The sequence below is a fragment of the Megachile rotundata genome, chromosome 1 (assembly GCF_050947335.1).
Source record: "Megachile rotundata isolate GNS110a chromosome 1, iyMegRotu1, whole genome shotgun sequence".
NCBI classification, from domain to species: Eukaryota; Metazoa; Arthropoda; class Insecta; order Hymenoptera; family Megachilidae; genus Megachile; species Megachile rotundata.
This window is the reverse complement of record NC_134983.1, coordinates 9,588,860-9,607,309: the sequence shown is the minus strand read 5'-3', so window position 1 is coordinate 9,607,309 and position 18,450 is coordinate 9,588,860. Positions and strand designations below refer to the sequence as shown.

The window sequence follows — 18,450 nt, the reverse complement described above, 5'->3', positions numbered from 1 at the left end:
ATTATGGTAATGTTCCTTCCATTTCTACTAGAAGGACATCTGCAATAACTTTCTCGTTAGGTATAATTAATCTTTCTTTCCAAAATGCGTATCCTTTGGTTTTACTTTAAACACTTTATATAGTCGATGTCATGCATTTGAGGTTTTAATATTCATAATTTTAAATTAGCATTCTTCATTTACCGCTACTTATTTTCATGCAATACAAAATGAACGATAAATGAAATTTCGAGTAGAATTATTTCAGTAATTCTTTTTTTTCAAAATTACAAGATTTATGTCATAAAGTAAAGAACTGTAGGTGTTCTACGTTAAATGTATGGAACTGTTAGGTAAACTTTCCGATGGACGAGTCCACTAAAAGGATCTATACGGTATTGTATGTATATCTTTCGCCTTTCCTTTTCTCCATTAGCGTAGCTAGATAAGGCACAAGGTGGACCCGATAAAGCTGGAAAATTTTTAAATTTGGGAGTTTGAGTTTGGAAGTTTAAAAAATTGGAAATTGAAAAATTTAGAAATTAAAAATTTGAAAATTTAAAGATTTGTGAATTTTAAATTTTTTAAATTTGAAAATTAATTATTATTCTCTAAAATTAAGTAATGGAACCTCTGTCAAATATATTGTCATTTGCATTAGAAAAGGTTTCTCAATGGAAGTCTATCATGCTGCACACGGTACCAGAAAATGAAAGGGTACCTGGTCCACCCAGAACAAAAATGCTAATTACGCCAATGCTTTTCTCCATCTCTCTTACAATCTACCGCCATAGAACAAACAAATCTTCCATGGTATGCTGAAATCAAGAGATGATACATATATCGAAAGATATGTACATATACACGTATACACCATACATTTATGTTAGTCAAAGTACATTCGTGTCGCTGCTGTCAGTTTTTTCAATACACGCATATTGTACAAGTATGTTTTTAAAATGTCACATCGTACAGTAGATGAAAACGTCAAACCCATAAAAAAACAAGCTATATAGTAAAACGTGATTGATAAAAGTGCGAAATTATCGTTCAGATCGCTCGAAATAAACACAGGTACCATAGTTCATCGATTGCGGTTATCCAGTGCCATATTTTTCGTTCCAGAACGTGGCGTTTATTGCGCAAGATCCGATCACCAGCATTTCGCCATTTTCGTTGACCATTCAACAGTTACAATGAAAACGGCTATAACCTAGCTTCGACTGTTACGCGAGATACTGTATATCGATTCATCTCGATAGTGATCGAAAATTGTCGAGTGTGATCAAGATTCTTTGAAAAAATAAATTCTAAATCGAAGATTATTCTTTCTTTTCATTTTCTTTCTCTCGACTGTTCGTATCTTGCATGTATCGCTGTACTGGACGTTCCTGCGAACTTTACAGACTTTGAATATCGTATTAATAACAGGTGAGTATTTTTTATTTAATACTTTTTGCTCGTTTAGGAAAACGATGCGGTATAACATTCTTACAAATAACACGACTTATATGACAATTTATGGAACACAAATAATGAATTTAAAAAATCAACTTATAGCAAAGTCGTAATTTAATGAATATTTTTAAATTAAACAATTAATTTAATTTTAACGTTTCTGCAGTGTTTTTATACCTATTTTTCTGTTTTCTTTTTATGAAAAATGTATGATACTGTATATTTAAAATATTGAAGTTTATTGCTTCGATGTTCACCGGAAGCGAGTGTTTTTTCCGGATGTGACAAAATTTTACTGCCTCAAAAGAAAGAAGGTCGAACAATACCCTTAGTTTTTGAAGTAGACAATTCACGTGTAATTGAACCCTTTTATTATTTATGTTAAAAAGAAAAGTTTTTAATTTCAGATATTTCAATTTTCAAAATTAAAAATTTCTTATTAAAGAAAACTTGATTCTCATATGAAACAATTATAACTAAAAAGTATGAATTTCGTTAGTAACACTGAAGCAACATTAATTTACATAAATGTCTGCATGTGAGATTATCATATTTGAGAAGGTTAAAGTTTCTTCTCAATTAACAAAGTTCAATGTATATTTATCGGTAAATGACGAATTTAATTTTGTAGAAATTGATGCATATTATATATAGGGTGATTCAAAAAGAATTATTATTTTGAACATCTTTAAAATCATAAGAGTAAGAGGAACATTTGTCCAATAAAAATTATTAACTACTAAAGAGGTCATCGTACGTTCATATCGATTATTTTGTAGGTGGAGTCGCTTAGGAAATATGAAGGTCATTTCCATTTTTTTAAACGCAACTACTTTCTTTACCTAAACCAATTCACTGGAATATTTTACATAAAATAATATGTCAGAAATCGCCAACTGGTAAGATTTAAATCTCATAAATTTCAGTTGACCCTGTATAACACAGAATTGATGTCCGGACAAAATGTATCGACGAGAGAAGCAACAAAACTATGCAATTGTTTGAACGAAGAAAACGAAGCACGTTGAAATTTCTAGCCCACACGATTTCTCAGCTTCTATAGACCGTTTCTGTTCATCTCTCTGTCTCGTTCTATTTTTGGACCGCGCATAGGTACGCAGACGTTTAAGCGATTTCATAGTAACAGAACCCGAGTCAGATAGATGCAGTTGCGAAAATCGTGACATCGGTATAATATATCATCAATCTACGAATCGCGTGAACTTGTAATAAAAGAATCACCTTATTCTCGACGAACGAGGAGAGGTTAAACTGCTGATTGTTAACTATGACTCGTTAACTCGGTTAACTGTGATCGTTAACGGATACAGTCAAGTATTAGAATGCGGTTTAATTTAGTTTCATGTAACTAGTTTTACTAGCTTAATTTAACTTAGTTTGCGTAATGAGACATTGTTAATTTTCCTTGAATTCTTTGATCAGTTATGAGGTATAGTAATATTTAGGAAGCAGTTTGTATAGATATAGGGATATAAGGACATAGGGATATATCTTTAAAATTCTAGGAATCTAGGTGTCTATGAATATAAGGATCAACAGATACAAGTATACTATTAAAATCTAGAAATATAGAAATTTAGAACTATAACAATATAGTAACCTATGGATTTTGAGATTTAGAAATATAAAGATATGAAAGTTTAAGGATCTGAGGATCTAGAGACTAGGGATATAAAAATATAAGAATATAGAAACCTTAATGTTTTCTGAAATATACTACTTAATTGTAAATAACTTGATACTAATAAGCATATACCAATTTCTTCGGTTGAATATTTTTGCTTAACACATCTAATACATCACAGTTTTGTTGTTTTTAGGTCAGTGATATATACGGAAAATGCTACAGTAAGAGTTAGCGATGTCTAGTAGTAGCGAAGAAAATAGGTATATGAGGAACAACATGATGCTGCAACGCGTGAAAAATGAGTCCAACGAAAACAAAATAAAGGAGGAGGAAGCTTCTACGTCGTTCCCTCTTGCTGAGAACTCCGACGACGATGATCCAAATGTGGCCGAAGTACGAAATATACAATCTTAAAAATCTCTTTACACTTAATCATCGTCTTCTTTAAAAATTTATTTATGATCGCAATAGTTAAATGCGTTAAAATATTATTGAAATTATCACAAATTGCTTCCTGAATGATTTGTATAAATTGTAGGTGGTCCTTTCAAACAAAGGAGGCCCGAAATTGATTCATCGTGGCTACATGTATACTTTGCATAAGAAGCAACCGTATAATATACGATGGAGATGCGTTGGCAGAACGATGCATTGCAGAGGTAGTCTTATCACGTCGACAAATTGTACGAAACCGAGGGTACGTATGGAGCACAATCACAAACCGGACTTCGCCGCTGCCCAGGTTGCCAGGAAACGATACTTGGCTCTTGGCAAACCTTGCGTGTTAACAAGTAAGTTTACTAACTTTCGTCGAAAAATTTGACTCGAAGTTTGATTAAATAAAGTAATACTAGTGGCGGAAGTGGTGAGCCGGTCTCCCATGTAAACATGCGACAATATAAATTTATATTGCACGAAAAATTTAATCAACTAGCATCTACTAGTTAAATATAATTTTTGATATTTATATTGCATACAATTGCTGTATTCTAATGGTATCTATATCTGAGTCGATTCGACTACACCCGTCAGTACTTCATATTATCTGTATTGATATAAAAGCATCGCGTGTTTTGCAGACATCGAAGGGAATACAAATCCTATGAATGCACCACAACGGATGATTCATAAGGAAAATGATATCCCAAAGGAGCAGAAAGGAAGTCGACTAACAACGACAACGCAAGCAACAGCAAGAAAAGGTGAGTTTTTAAAAAAAATTGTGTTATGATATTAAGGATTAATATAAGTCAGCGATGGTTTCTGTGTTAATTTATTTTCTAGTCCAAAATGTATTTAATAAATTGTTATGTTTTAATGGAAAGAATGTTATTTTGTTGAATGGTTCTCCAGAAGATGTGGGTGAAAAAATAGATAACTCCTATATTCTATGATTAAATAACAAATTTTAATCGTTGAAGATTGAAAGTTATAATAGGATAAAAATAAATAACCTCCTAAGTACAGTGAAATCTCGCTATATGGCTCGATATATGGCTGCAGGAATAGGCCTAAGCACTGAGATTGTGCGCAAGCGCAAAAATATAGACAGCGAGAATACGCACTCTAAATTTGAAAATTTTAACCTTTGAAGTGTCTAAATCCTTAAATAGAATAGAATGCGAGAATATTTGGGATGAGTGTCTAATAAAGAGAGAGCCATAAAGAGAGACTCCATTGTGAAGAATTAATTCTTAGTGTTGGTCTTTTGTGTATCATGGATATGTTCACATGGGGGGACATTAATTAATAGTTTTTAGTTGAAGTTATAAATTTAAAACAGTTTAAATATCTCTTTGATTCGATAAAAAAATTGATCCTCTAAAAATTCAAAATGAGAAAACCGTTACAATATATTTACTCTTAATAAATAAAATTGAAAACTAAGAACAGAATCATTTGTACATATTCCTTTAGTATAAATTACTATGACCGAACATTATAATTGATCTCAAATTCTCAAGATCTCAAAAAATGAATTATGTAAACTCAAATTATATTGAATTGAATCGTGTTGAATTTAACACTAGGACTATCAGTATTTTTGGTCAATTTTAAAATTTAAAAAATACAAATATTCCTTATTTTTTCAAAAGTTAATGCACAGTTTGATAAAACCACGTTAAAAATTATGTAATATAAAGCAAGAAGCAAGTCATTTCGACTTAATTAGTAGTTCTAGTATTAATTACATACATCGAATTGAATTACGTAAAACTAAATCCTGTAAAATCGAATTGAATAACGTTGAGTCAAATCGAATTGAACCGCGGTGAATCAAATAGTATCGAATTGAATCGCGTCGAATTTTTTCGGTAAGCGAATGTTGTTAGTAGAGTATTCATTCACGTTCGGCACCCGATCTGAACGAAACAATAACCGTATGGCGGAAGACTGGCCGTTTGTGCATAAATTTTCCCAAAATATATGAAGAGCGAGTACTCGCTCGCTCAGTCAAAACGCACCCTAAGTTACCTAACTAACAACGCATTTTAATTGCGTTCTTGTGTTTTGTCCTAAGATGGCGGGCATCTTGAAGATGCGCGCGAAAAAAAGGGAGCCGTAGAAGCTGCCGATCGATGAGAATCCGAGCGGTGAGCCCGACCGAGTCGAACGTGATCAGGTCGGTTAGTAATTCCTTAGCGAAGAGAGACCCGGGAACGCGCACACGATAGCAACACGAAACACGGTACGGATAATATGCGTCGACGACCGGCGGCGCCGTCGCACATGCGCGCCCTGACGCGCCCCTGTTCGTTCACCGATTTCGATTTTAGTCACTCCCGGGTTCGGCTTCGAGGAAAATCGTTCCGCTCTCGTAGCGGAGAGCACTGTCGAAACTCGTTGGGAAGAAAACGTTACGGTTTTTAGTAACGATCCTGTCGATCGGATAGAGATAAACGCGTATTTACAAACACACTCTCGCGTTCGGCAATCTTCCGGTCGTGACGAGTATATATTTATACAACACGTTGGAAGGCATACCACGATAGAGAGAAAGAACGAGAATTTTTAGCGGTTCTGCTGTGTCCCTCGGTTCCGCGTACAAGGAACGGCCGAATACGATACCGGTAAAATCGTGGAACGTTTGCACGGCAGAGAGATCGATACACGCTGAGAAACACAGTAGGCTTTGGTGTCGATTCTATCGAGAATATCGAGGGGAAAAAGGGAAACTGGATATACATACATACGTGAAACACGAATATCCACTGTTTGGTAATCGTGAGGCCCGAGGATCGATAAATTGTCGCGTGGTCGTCGGTATAACGGCTTTCTCGACGAAGACGCAACGCGAAATCGAATCGGTTCGTAGCCGCGAATCGAACGGATCGGATTGGGTTAAGTGATACTACGAGAAACGACGAGCAGAGGAACAAAGACAGAAGGGGAAAAAAAGCAGAGGTACGGTAGACAAGCGACGTAGCAGCGGCGTGTGCCACTCGATACCCGTGCTCGGTCGCAACGGTTGCCATTTTATAGCCGGTCGCTCGTGAGAGATCTTCGGGGAGGCAAGAAGGAGAGGGAGTGATTAAGTAAGAACAAAAGAGCGAGTAAGAGAATGCGAAAGAGATAGACTGATAGAAACGGTGCGAGAAAGATCGAGGGAACGTGCAGACGGAAACGTCGTTTGTAGATGGGCGAAGGGAGGGGAGATCTCGAAGCGGAAAAGAGAGGGGAGGAAGAGAAGAAAGAAAGGCTTACAGACGGTGTAAAATGTTTTTGGATCGTTCATGATTATGCACCGTAGATTTTTAAAAGTTATTTTTCTTTTTTCGTCGCCGATTTTATCCATGCTTACAATTTTTCAGTACAATGTCGATCTATTGGCTGCGTAATATACGTGTGCTATACTATCACACGTTCTCATCGGATAAATCGTTAATACGTATTATCCATATGTCGTCTGCTAAATGACACGGTGCGCTAAAAAGAGAGGGAGCAATAGAAAAACCTTGAAAGGGAAGAAAGATAGTGCGTGAACACGCGTATAGTTTTATCTATTCATTAGACGATTATTGTTAGTATTTTTAATAGAAATAACGTATCTGACATATTTTTAAAATTACACAATTCACGATTTATCAGATATAATGATATGCTATACATACTGAGAAATTAAAGGATTTATTGGGCATTCCTTTGCAAATGATATGTTATTTTGTACATTATCGAATAATGAAGCAATAAAAATATATCTTCGAAATTTCTCATTCGCATTCTCGTAAAAGACGACAACGTTCAATTACCGAGACGTTGTCATTCAACAATAACCGCGTGGTTGAATTTTCGCTCAATTTAAAACGAGTCGAATGGTTTGATCACAGTTCTTTATCGAATCAAGTATAGTATATTCGATTCTACAGAATTCTCTTCTTTTTCAAAAATACTTAATGTTACTAGATAATAACTTCTATCTACAATACAGTCACATTTACTATCTTTATTAGATATTATAGATCAAAGTTATTTCATATAAAATATTTTTAAGAAAAAAGATCTCTCTGCAGAACCTCCTTTACCACTTAATATTGATGGCCATAACGCAATCATAATTATTAAATTATTTCATACGAGCATAATGGCTACCCATTCAATATACTACTACATACATAAATAAGAATTTCATTTTAATATTTGAACCTACTTTGACCATTTAGAATAGTAATAAAGCATGGTGGAATTGAAATAGTAGTATAATGAAAAAACGAGAGTATGATAACAAATATTTAAACAACAAAATATTGAGAATAACATTTTGTTGCTTTAAAAATATATGCAGACACTATTCGCGTAAATAAGATTGACTTTGGGGGCCCCAGAATTTTTTATTCCGAATACTTTCACACAAAAGCGTTGAAAGAAAAACGATATTTGTCTTGCTAGCGTTTGAGAATATCGCGTGTTTTCGTCCCGTAGAGAGAACATACGGAAACGCGATTAGCGTCGAATCGGGATCTAAAACAGCCCGACAACGAGCAAAACGGCTACGACGGCGGGTCGGCTTGTACTGGTGGCCTGTAAGGACACCGTGAAGCTGACTGCCCGCCGTCTCCTCCAGGAGCAACTCGACGGAGATCGAGAAACCGTCACCACGTCTTCTAACGAGGACATCGTGGAGGGTATCAGTCTTGAGGACATAGCCATGAAACAGGAACCGGAGGATGAGGAAGACTGTTACCTCGAGGCAGGCGAGATACCACCTTCTCCATCGCCGCCTTCGTCGGGTAACCGTCATACGGTAGCCACGCACCGTGTTCGTTCACATGCACGTAGTCTTCGTGCTATGACCAACCCCAGTGCGGTTTGGGCACATTTTGACTTGTGCGCGAACGATCCGCTGCGTGCACAGTGCCGTATTTGTGGAGCGGTTGTGGTCAGGGGCGGTGCAAATCCTCGACAGTGTGGCACCACGAACCTTCATCGACATCTTAGGGTGCATCACGGTGGCAGACTCATTGGCAGTCGCTATCACGGTAATGATAGTTGGTTCTCAATGGTGATTTTCATTGGGGAAAGTGACATTGTGTAACAATAGTTACAATCGTTTTGGACTTGTTGATACATGCTGTAGTTTCTGTATATGAGTTTAAATAGAAGTCCATGAGAATAAAATTTGTACGCAATGTATAAAATATTGTAATTTGTATCCGATGTACTTACATTTTGTTTCTGAAATATCAAACAAAGTCTGCCCGATTATTTGCATCGTTGAGACGCCTTTTTAATATTTTCTGGAGAATCATTAACATAGATAAATGTCCTTTTTCCTAGTACATTTGGAATGTATTCTATTTGCATCATAGGTGATGGAAGATTCTTTTCTTTCTAGTGTTACAATCACCATCTCAATCCAGTACAACCAGTAAAACTATAAGAATAGCGGCACAGTCATTGGTAAGACCTCATCTTAGGAACATTGCACCAGCACCTATACAGCAGCAACAACAACAACAACAGCAACGACAACCAAAGACTCTTGTGTTAAAAACAATACCCTTGAAAGTAAAACAAGTTGCCCCTACAACCATTAAAATGCCACCAAGACAAACCACTCAAGGATTACCTCATAATATTGTGCATCAGCAACCTACGGAGGTATTGACCCATTAAATAAAACAAAATTATACATAGTTATATTTATCTGCAACTTTAATCATATTTTCTTTATGCGTTTCAGGTTTGTTTAAGATGGAACAGTTATCATAGTAACATGCAAAATAGTTTCCCATCTTTATTAGACTCTGAACAGTTTGTTGATGTTACTTTGGCCTGTGAAGGCCGTTCATTGAAGTGTCATAAAATGATACTGTCATCGTGCAGTGACTATCTGGCAGATTTGTTACGTGAAAATCCATGTCAGCATCCAATCATTTTAATGAAAGACTTGAAATTTTGGGAAATTGAAGCACTAGTCAAGTTTATGTATCGTGGTGAAGTTAATGTTGCCCATGATAAACTGCCACAACTATTAAATGCAGCTGAAGCATTGCAAGTAAAAGGATTAGCTGGACCAAATCCTTCTTCTCAGGTAAATTGTCTTTGTGTGAAAACTGATTAGTATTTTAAGAAATTTTAATAAAAAATAAAAGAATATTGCAAAAATAATTAAACAAGAAAAACATAACTATAAGGAAAAGAAAGATACTTATTTGTTATTTGATTTAATAAAATACGTGATTGTTACAGAATCCAAAGCCACCGTTACTTATACCGCAATCGAAGCCAGTCGTATCTCAACCAGTTCCTCGAGCCTCATCAGAGACCAAAGAGAAAGCTTCTGCTTCCGGCGTTTCCGCGCCTTCTAGTCCAAAACGTGCACAAAAGCGACAACACCCAGAGCCCGCCGAACCAAAACCATTCACCAAAATACGCTTACAACGACCCATTACACCCACATCACCCAGTACTACAGTAAAAATGGAACCTTTAGATATACCTCTTAGTCCAACCGAAATGTTTCCAGAGAATAACGAGGACAGTTCAACACCATCGAACTTCGAAAAGCTTATGAGTTTGCATGAAGAAGATGATCCAGGTGGCAATGAAGTCACGGATGGCGAAAGAGAGATTAATTTCTGCGAGATACCTGAACCGCCAGATATAAACGACAGCGAGGACCAAATGGAATTTGTACCTACAGACTTTTTAGAACAAGAACAAGATATAGTTGAAGAAACGGAAACGGCCTCTAATAAGGATAACAAAGAAGAATCTAGAGATTATAGTTCGATCGAGCTTGAAGACGGTGAAGAAAGCGGGCTTGAAAAAGAACAATGTTCAAAAGAGAAGAAACCTGTTTAGTAAGATGTTGGATAAATTCAGTGATTGGGTTGTTTAACGAAAAAATGATAAAGAGTACGAGATCTACGCTTTTAGTTTTTTAAAAAGTTCTTAGGGTAATCTTATTGCTATCAAAGTACCTTATAAACTTTTGTTCTGAGATTGATTTTAACGATTATCTTTTAAACACGTATAAAAGAAACCAGTGTATAATACATACATATACATATAATATTACTTTTGTGATATCGTTTTATGTAATCTATTATTACAATAAGCTTTTAGCTTCATTTCTGATTGATCAAAGCATTGAACAAAGATATGTATTAAAACTCTGCCGTTTGTTCTTAGAGGAATATGAAAGAATATTTCATTAATGTTGTAAATAGAAGAATGTATGCGATTGAAAAAGTAAAACTATTTTTACCACTTGCTATATGAATTATAGCAGCTATACATAAATGTATCTTTCGAGCGTTTTCTGCGAGTTCACTGTTCAAAACTGATATTTCTATACTATCGATTACGCTGGAAAGTACGATTCGAATGAAAATAATTGATCAATTGTACATATTTATAAAAGTACCTATAACCAGTTTTATTGTGTAACTCCTAGGAACTGAGTACTGTACATGACCGTTAATTGTCTTTAAGTATAGTCATAATTTATTTGTGTAAAAATTAATCCACGCTTTTATATCTCCATAAAATTGTAATTTAAATAACGATTTCGATGGTCAGTTAGGCGTTGATTAATTAATCTTCAATTATTGCTAAAGAAAGTAGATCTTTCCTGCTTTAATTAAATATTTATAAACAACAAAAAAGGCTTAGTTGCACTCATTGAGATCATAGAACAAGTTTTATAATTGTATTACAATTTGCGTTGTATTGAAATATTGTTTATTTCGGTTACATCGATTTGAATAATTGTATATTGTATGATTTAGGAAGATATTTAATTTTGCTACTAAATCAATGGAAAATCGATGCATTTACATGTAGTCATAAAAATTCATTATTGTTAGGTAAGATTATAGAATGATAATTCATTACTCTATTTTATGTTGTCTTATAACTCCTGTTTTAGGTTCCTAGATTATCGTAATTTTTAATTAATTTCGAACGAATTAGTTATATGTTTTAAATTATGCTTGCATATAAGCATTCTAAGTATATGATACATATTAAAACGAGGACAGTTACGAAATTACGTTTATTGTAAAAAATTCATATATGACTGGAAAGTATATGTACATTGTAACATGTGAAATTATGTCTTATAAATAAATTGCTATAGCAGTATATAGCAAATTAAATTGTGTTGTTATAATTATCATAATAAATAATATTAATATTCGTTACTTTTGAAATAACAATTTTATACAGAAATCTTCAAAAAATTTCTGTCTAAGTAAAAGATTATTTATTATCCCTAAATATTTTCTTTTTATTTCAAAGTTTAATGCTCAACTCTAGAATATCATAACATTCAGATTACTATATCGATTTTACCTTATTGGAAGATATCTTATCTCGAGTATTCGATTAAAGAGTAACTTGACTACAATAGTTTCGACATTATTAGACAGTAAACAATTACAAAGTAATAATGTCTATTCAATAATGGCAATTCATTCAAAATATTTTCGTTTTATTTAAACAACATTTAATATGCAAATTCCGTACGTTTCTATAAATACGACAGCAACAAATCAATAAATAATGTCATATTTATTTATTCAAATACAAATTAAGGTTTTAATTAAAATTCATACCATACAAATTTTAAGGGTTGCCATGATCGATATTGGCATTTGTCAAATCGAATTTCCATACTTATAATAAGCAATATATGTACTTCAAAATTCTAATAGAAACAATATGTTCGTTGTTCGTTACAAATAGAGATAATTATTTTATTCGACGTAAGAATTTTTATTGAGCAAATTCAGTCATTAATTAAATTTTTACTATTGGAATTGCTGATTTGATCCCAAAGTGGGTCGCGCAATGTGATGGCGCCACAAGATCTCTACCCCTCCCCTTGCCGAACTGTCAAATCGAGGAACGTTGTTTGTATACGAAATTTTTATCAGTTTTCAGCTTCAAATACAATCCAGGGATTTTGAACAAGCGAATAAGATCAGGTTTGTATTCCCTACATTTTTGTAATTGAATAGGTTCATTAGTTTTTTCACCAAATCCCTTCGCCTTCATAGACGGACGTAGATGTTAAAGCCTGAGTGACCGGCGCTGCTACCACCTTTCTATCAATTTCTTCCTGTCCTTTTGCGTTTTTCTTAATTATCCTTTTCATCTATATTTTACTGTTTGACATGTTATAAAAGATTAGTTTTTTTTTTCATTATATAATGACCAAACCACGGTTACAATTTTCTTTGTTAAATGCAAATTCGTCGTAGATTCCATGTTATCGGTTTTGCCTTATTTTTCTTAACCTAGGTAGAATGCTAATTATTGAACTGTAATTAGTTTACAAAATTGAAAGTTTTGAAATAAAAATAGAACGTATACATTAATCGTTAACTTTAATGTTGATATCATTAAAATTTTCCACGCGATAAATTGAGCGGGTGTGACAAGTTCATTCGAACATTGTAATTCATGAAACATAATTTATTCTTCGAGAAAGAAATAGCTTTATATACGTATATTAAACTGTTTATCGAAGTTTATATTTTATTTAAAAATTTTGATACTTATACATGTAAAAGAAGAATTTTACTATTATAATAATTCAAGTAATTTTATGAAAGTCACTTAATAATTGTTTGGAAAATGCTATAATCAAGTCAAGAAATTAATAAACATTAAATTAGTTATGTATAAGTAATAAACTTTTTTTAACTATGTTAATACATAATTATTTTAGAATGAATCGTACAATGGATGAAAAGGAAGAATTAGTGAAGAAGTCCTTGTTTAGTTTTGTGAGAAAGGAAGTACCCACTGCCCAATTAAGGTACAAACATTTAAAAAAGAAAGGAAATGCTTCTCGTGTATTATGTACCAAAAATATATGTGTATATTGTTGTTGCAACTTATGAAAATATTTTTTTCAGCTTAATTGATGACATTGTTTTAAGCTATGTGGTGAGTATGGTAGAAGAAAGTGCACTGGATGAAGAATTAGATGTTGATGGACTATGTGAAATGGTTTCTGCTTGTCTTCCTGAATTTTCTACCATTGAAAAAGAAGCTGTGTCCAAATGGTTATTGGATATTGAAAGTAAATTACGGCAAGAAAGTAAGGAAAATGAGAATTGCCAACCTCATGATCCTTTGAGTCATATTAGTTTAACCGCTTTATTACCGCCTGGTACACAAAGAATGAGAGTTCATCACCTCTCAGAAACAAGTGATGCTGGAAGTGATTCGAGTGGAGAATATTTTTCTGAAGTAAGCTGCTTTTATTACTCTTTTGATTATCATTTATTTATGTAAATACAATAATTAATTCTTCACAGCAGGAATCTTCTTGGCATCAAGTAGCACTATTACAAGAAATGTTCCCTGCTGCGAGCCTAGCAGAAGCCAGACATTGTTTGGCAGTTGCTAGTGGGGATATAGCAAAGGCAGCACAACTTGCATTACACCGACAAGAAGCAGGGCAAAGTATCGTCAGTAATCTTACATTTTTAACGGTAATTATATTAATAATTTATTCTTTTCCATGTAAATATTTGTTATAGTTTAGTAATGTATATTTTTTATGTTAGATTTAAAAGTTAAATATCATCAATTAAAATATTGTTGACAAAAGTGATGAGTTAATTAATAGACTACAAACGTTTATGTAATCTATAGACTGCAGATCTCATAGATCATATGATTTATGTATACTTTGCAAATTTAAACATATTATGAATGCATGAACATCAGCTATCTGTTAATTAATAATTCTGAATTGATCAATATGAATAACATAATTATATTGTGGCAGCCAAACGGTCGTAACAAGACCAGAGTGAATGACGAAGAACTGAAATCGCGCATTATTGCACGGTATAGTTACGTCGATAGAGATGATGATTCACGGGAACATCGTCCAGTTGCTCCGAAAACGGAACCAAAAAAATTAGTGCGCTATCTGGATAACAAGATTGTGAGCGTAAAAGGTGAACGATATACTGAAGTCAGAAGGGGCGGTGAAGAGGAAGATGGCAATGAAGGCGGCAGAAAAAAAGGTCATTCTCGACCGTAACCAGTCCCTTTGCCTCCACCCCCTGATCCACCCCCTTGGAGGCATCTGATTTCAAATTAAGGCTTTCACTTAGATTCTCTTATCTTGCTTATAGAGGAATATAAGGACAGGGTGTTGAATTTCTATGTGCACAACACTATCTATTTTGTTCCTTTTTCTTTTTTTTTTTAGATACATTCATCTCGTCCAGTCACTTTTGTCGATTTAAGAAGTCCTCTTTGTTTTTTTTTTATTGCGTGATATTATTTTTATGCGATTACGAGACAGGAGATTTGTAGCATTTTAAACCGCATATACAGCGTATCGTTTACCGCTGACGATATCGAAAATTTATTTTAACAGTCGCGAATATTAACTGTTATTATTACACTGCAGTATAAGTACCTGTTATAATATTTAATTTACGATCGAATGTTTTTATTTCTTTTACATCGAATGTATAGTTGTCACACGTATATTTATGTTTTCGAACAGTCTTTTTATGATAGCAAAATCATAAATCAGTTGCAAAAGATATTTTATTTTGATATAATTTGTTCAAGACTTACAGAATTTTATTATTTTCTAATGTATAAATGACGGAGTACATTCATTTTCTGTAATTTAACTTATATGCAATATACAAAGTGACTACTATAAACTCGATTTTAGAATCAGAATCTCAAGGTCATCATGACCCAGTTTCTTGCGTTAATTATTGGTAGGAGCTATAGAGTGTAAGTGGTGTCCAAGAATGTCGGTATCTTGTAATTTTATTAATTTTATTAGAAATCATAAAGAACATTGATTAGTTGTTAATCAATTAAAAAATCAAGAAGTCTACACGTTTATTTGGGTGTTCTTGATTTCAGTGAACTTGTTTTATTTTTTAGAGCATTTTAATCATGAGTAGTATTTTTATTGGATCAAATAGTATTTTGTGTTATATGGAATAATTATAATTTAGTATATTACTTTTCATGTGCTTTACAATGTGTACATAATTACCGTCATATTCCCAAATATTGGGATATTTTTGAATACAACTTAGCCTCCAAAGTTTCTATCAATAAATCGATTTAATTAAACATTTACTAATATTACTTTATATAATTATTATATAAAAGTTTGTATCGATCAATCTTTTCAATATTTTTATTAATTATAATTTCAATTTGCATTTCACCATATAAATATGCTATCGAAATAATATGCACTTTTTATTTATTAAGCATACTGTGTGTCTCATTATGTTTTCAATGAGTACTGAATGATTGTTACATTATTTGTATTATTAAGTTCATGACACGTGCTGATATTTCTTTAAATAGGATAGAATTATATGTTTTATAACGTTATATATAATAAAAACACTGGGTTGATTTTTCTGTTAAATATCACCAGAACTAAGTGAAATTCTCACTCTTTCTCTTACTATGTATGTAATGAAATTACATTTAAGAATGATAAAAACAATACGTGATATGATATCTCTGCAAGAGGATCTTGCACAAAAAAAAAACTAAAATATAATAAAATGAAATATAACAAAAAATTTTAGGAATTTTTATGTGCACATTTATTTGATCGAATAAAGAAATATAACTATCTTAAGCATGCATAGTAAGAATTATTGTCTATAATATAATCAGAATTCACTAAAAGTTCAATAAAATATTAATTGTAAAAAGAAGTATCATCATTGCAATTGTAATGAATTGGGTGCATACTGAATTTTTTGGTATTGCAAAAAATTATCAAATTGTAGATTTCCAATAACGAATTTTAGTATACGTATTAGGTAGGTAAAAAAAGAAAAATGATTATATATATATATATATAAGTATAGACATAAATTTATATATATATATATACATGTACTAGATATCTAAGCGAGATAAAAAAAGTTGCTTACCGCGCCATATAATTTACCAGTATTACTATTGTTATTGCTATTATTGCAAACTCTAAAGTGTAGGCAGATGTAATCATTAAAATTTTTAAATATCTACATGGTGAACGATGTACACTCAATAATATACGCTAGAGTGCGTGTTTGACAATGAATTGATAGAAACACCAAATTATGATGATTACTGCAATTATAAATTACTACTGAAAATTGTAACTAATTGAAAATATAATTTTTATATTTTATTTGAGTCTATTATTAATATAATTCAGTCATTTATTTCATTGAATTTTTCACTATTATTTACTATTATTGTATTAAAAGGTACAATTTTTCTATTAATAAAATTGTTTATGATTCATTTATTATTTGTACATTTAAAGAAAAAGGCAAAGAAAACAAAATCTATAAGTATATTTACAAACTTACAGTTGGGCCGGTCCTTGCCATAGATAATTATATAAATTTATAAATGAGTCATATTATTTTTAACAATTGTAATAATTAAAGGAACAGATTGTATCCGTTGTAAACTAAATGTATTCTACTGCCGATTAACCTCAGACGGAATAAGATTGCTGTATGATTTTCAGAAACAAATGTAATAAAATAAGATAGTGATATATTAGATATTAAACAAAACAAGAACAAAAAATGAAGGAAAACTTAAAAAAAAGAACAAAAATAGTAGGATAAGCAATCATCATAAAACGAATACTTTAGTTTCTTGCAAACTTTGTGTATACCCCTTGTAATGTAACATATGTGTATTTTAATCAGCAATATTGATTACACGTATGACGGTTAAGTAATTTCTTATGAATGTTAAATTAAGATCGTATTAGAATTAAGATTCATCAATACTATTTACATATATAAGTTTTGTTATAAATAATCATTATTATTTGAAACGTCTGATGGCTTGCTTTGTTATTAAGGATTATAAATATTCACTTTTTCTGAAGGTATTTTATTGATTCAAGGATAAAATAAAAAAATTTATTCTGTTTAAATATGATAACCAATAGCAACTGATTTGGTAATATATATAAATGTCATTGATAAAGATAGATACCTGATGCTCTTAACAATGAAAAATATAGTATAAAGAAAATACATCTCTTGTATATACTGTTCCAGTTTTGGAATTCGTTTCTTTTTTTAATATACTTATTTCAAAAAAGAACAAATATTTATTTGAATGAAGGTAAAATGAAATAACATGTAACACCAAATATAAAGTATAATAATGAGACTATTGTATCCCGTGGTGATCTTAATTAACTTCGGGGCCTTAAAAAGTGATTCAAAAATATTATATTAATGATTCTATCTTACTTTGTCAAATTCATTGAGAATCTACTTTTCTACTAACATTAATGTAATGTAAAAATTAGAAACAAATTGTCATTTATTTTGGAGGATATTTTTGTTTGCGTGAAAGAAAGAATTGTTTCCTATGTTTCATAAAATACTTTCAACAGAAAACCACAATATATGTTTATACATTTTAACTGCTTATAAATAATCATTAACTTTAATTATATACGTGAAAAATTATAAAATATAAAAAATTATTTTCAACATTGCAAGTATTTACATGTACTTGAAAAAAATGTGTTTCTATTTCCATTACAATCATTGCTATTTATTAAATTTCAATGGTGTACCATGAAATAGATATTAAATATATCGCAATCAATGGTTTAAATGAAAATATGAATATAGTGTATCAATGAAATTTTTCATGTAAAATTTGTAACTTTCGATTATTTTCAGTCTGTAGCTTATTAATTAGTTATCAATTTATCATAAAAATGTTAATGTAAGTATTGAAATTCGATTTATACTATGTAAATTATATCCAAAAAATTAACTACGAAAAGGTATTAATCCTCATGGAACTTTAAATATTAGTTTAGGATTAACGTTTAGAGAAAAAGAAAAACGTCGATGTATATG

At 32.0% G+C, this 18,450-nt stretch overlaps 2 protein-coding genes across 9 annotated transcripts; both read left to right on the top strand.

Annotated features, from left to right (window-relative positions):
- The first annotated feature begins 881 nt into the window (after nt 1–881).
- Nucleotides 882–11,688, top strand: LOC105661931 (uncharacterized). 6 transcript variants are annotated; one of them, XM_076538389.1, is made up of 9 exons: nt 882–1,014; nt 1,105–1,410; nt 2,364–2,550; nt 3,279–3,478; nt 3,624–3,876; nt 4,165–4,287; nt 8,919–9,184; nt 9,267–9,617; nt 9,776–11,688. In XM_076538389.1, exons 4-9 carry the CDS (start codon nt 3,320–3,322, stop codon nt 10,388–10,390), a joined length of 1,767 nt encoding a protein of 588 aa, XP_076394504.1. In that variant the 5' UTR covers nt 882–1,014; nt 1,105–1,410; nt 2,364–2,550; nt 3,279–3,319; the 3' UTR covers nt 10,391–11,688. The 6 variants fall into 6 exon arrangements, with proteins under 6 accessions (XP_076394504.1, XP_076394493.1, XP_076394499.1 ...); XM_076538378.1 differs by having other exon boundaries at nt 946–1,410; XM_076538384.1 differs by lacking the exon at nt 2,364–2,550 and having other exon boundaries at nt 946–1,410.
- Nucleotides 11,689–12,359: 671 nt separating this feature from the next.
- LOC100879834 (CUE domain-containing protein 2-A) lies at nt 12,360–16,733 on the top strand. 3 transcript variants are annotated; one of them, XM_003708633.3, is made up of 5 exons: nt 12,360–12,519; nt 13,266–13,355; nt 13,456–13,792; nt 13,864–14,037; nt 14,337–16,733. In XM_003708633.3, exons 2-5 carry the CDS (start codon nt 13,267–13,269, stop codon nt 14,595–14,597), a joined length of 861 nt encoding a protein of 286 aa, XP_003708681.1. In that variant the 5' UTR covers nt 12,360–12,519; nt 13,266; the 3' UTR covers nt 14,598–16,733. The 3 variants fall into 3 exon arrangements, with proteins under 3 accessions (XP_003708681.1, XP_012153612.1, XP_012153608.1); XM_012298222.2 differs by having other exon boundaries at nt 13,861–14,037; XM_012298218.2 differs by lacking the exon at nt 12,360–12,519 and adding an exon at nt 12,598–12,835 and having other exon boundaries at nt 13,861–14,037.
- Nucleotides 16,734–18,450: the final 1,717 nt, after the last annotated feature.

Coding starts and splice junctions, on each gene's coding strand:
- LOC105661931 (XM_076538389.1), top strand. CDS start 3,320: ATGTCTAGTAGTAGCGAAGAAAATAGGTATATGAGGAACAACATGATG. Junction 3,479..3,623: donor ATGATCCAAATGTGGCCGAA/GTACGAAATATA, acceptor TATAAATTGTAG/GTGGTCCTTTCAAACAAAGG. Junction 3,877..4,164: donor CAAACCTTGCGTGTTAACAA/GTAAGTTTACTA, acceptor CGTGTTTTGCAG/ACATCGAAGGGAATACAAAT.
- LOC100879834 (XM_012298222.2), top strand. CDS start 13,267: ATGAATCGTACAATGGATGAAAAGGAAGAATTAGTGAAGAAGTCCTTG. Junction 13,356..13,455: donor GTACCCACTGCCCAATTAAG/GTACAAACATTT, acceptor TATTTTTTTCAG/CTTAATTGATGACATTGTTT. Junction 13,793..13,860: donor GTGGAGAATATTTTTCTGAA/GTAAGCTGCTTT, acceptor AATTCTTCACAG/CAGGAATCTTCTTGGCATCA.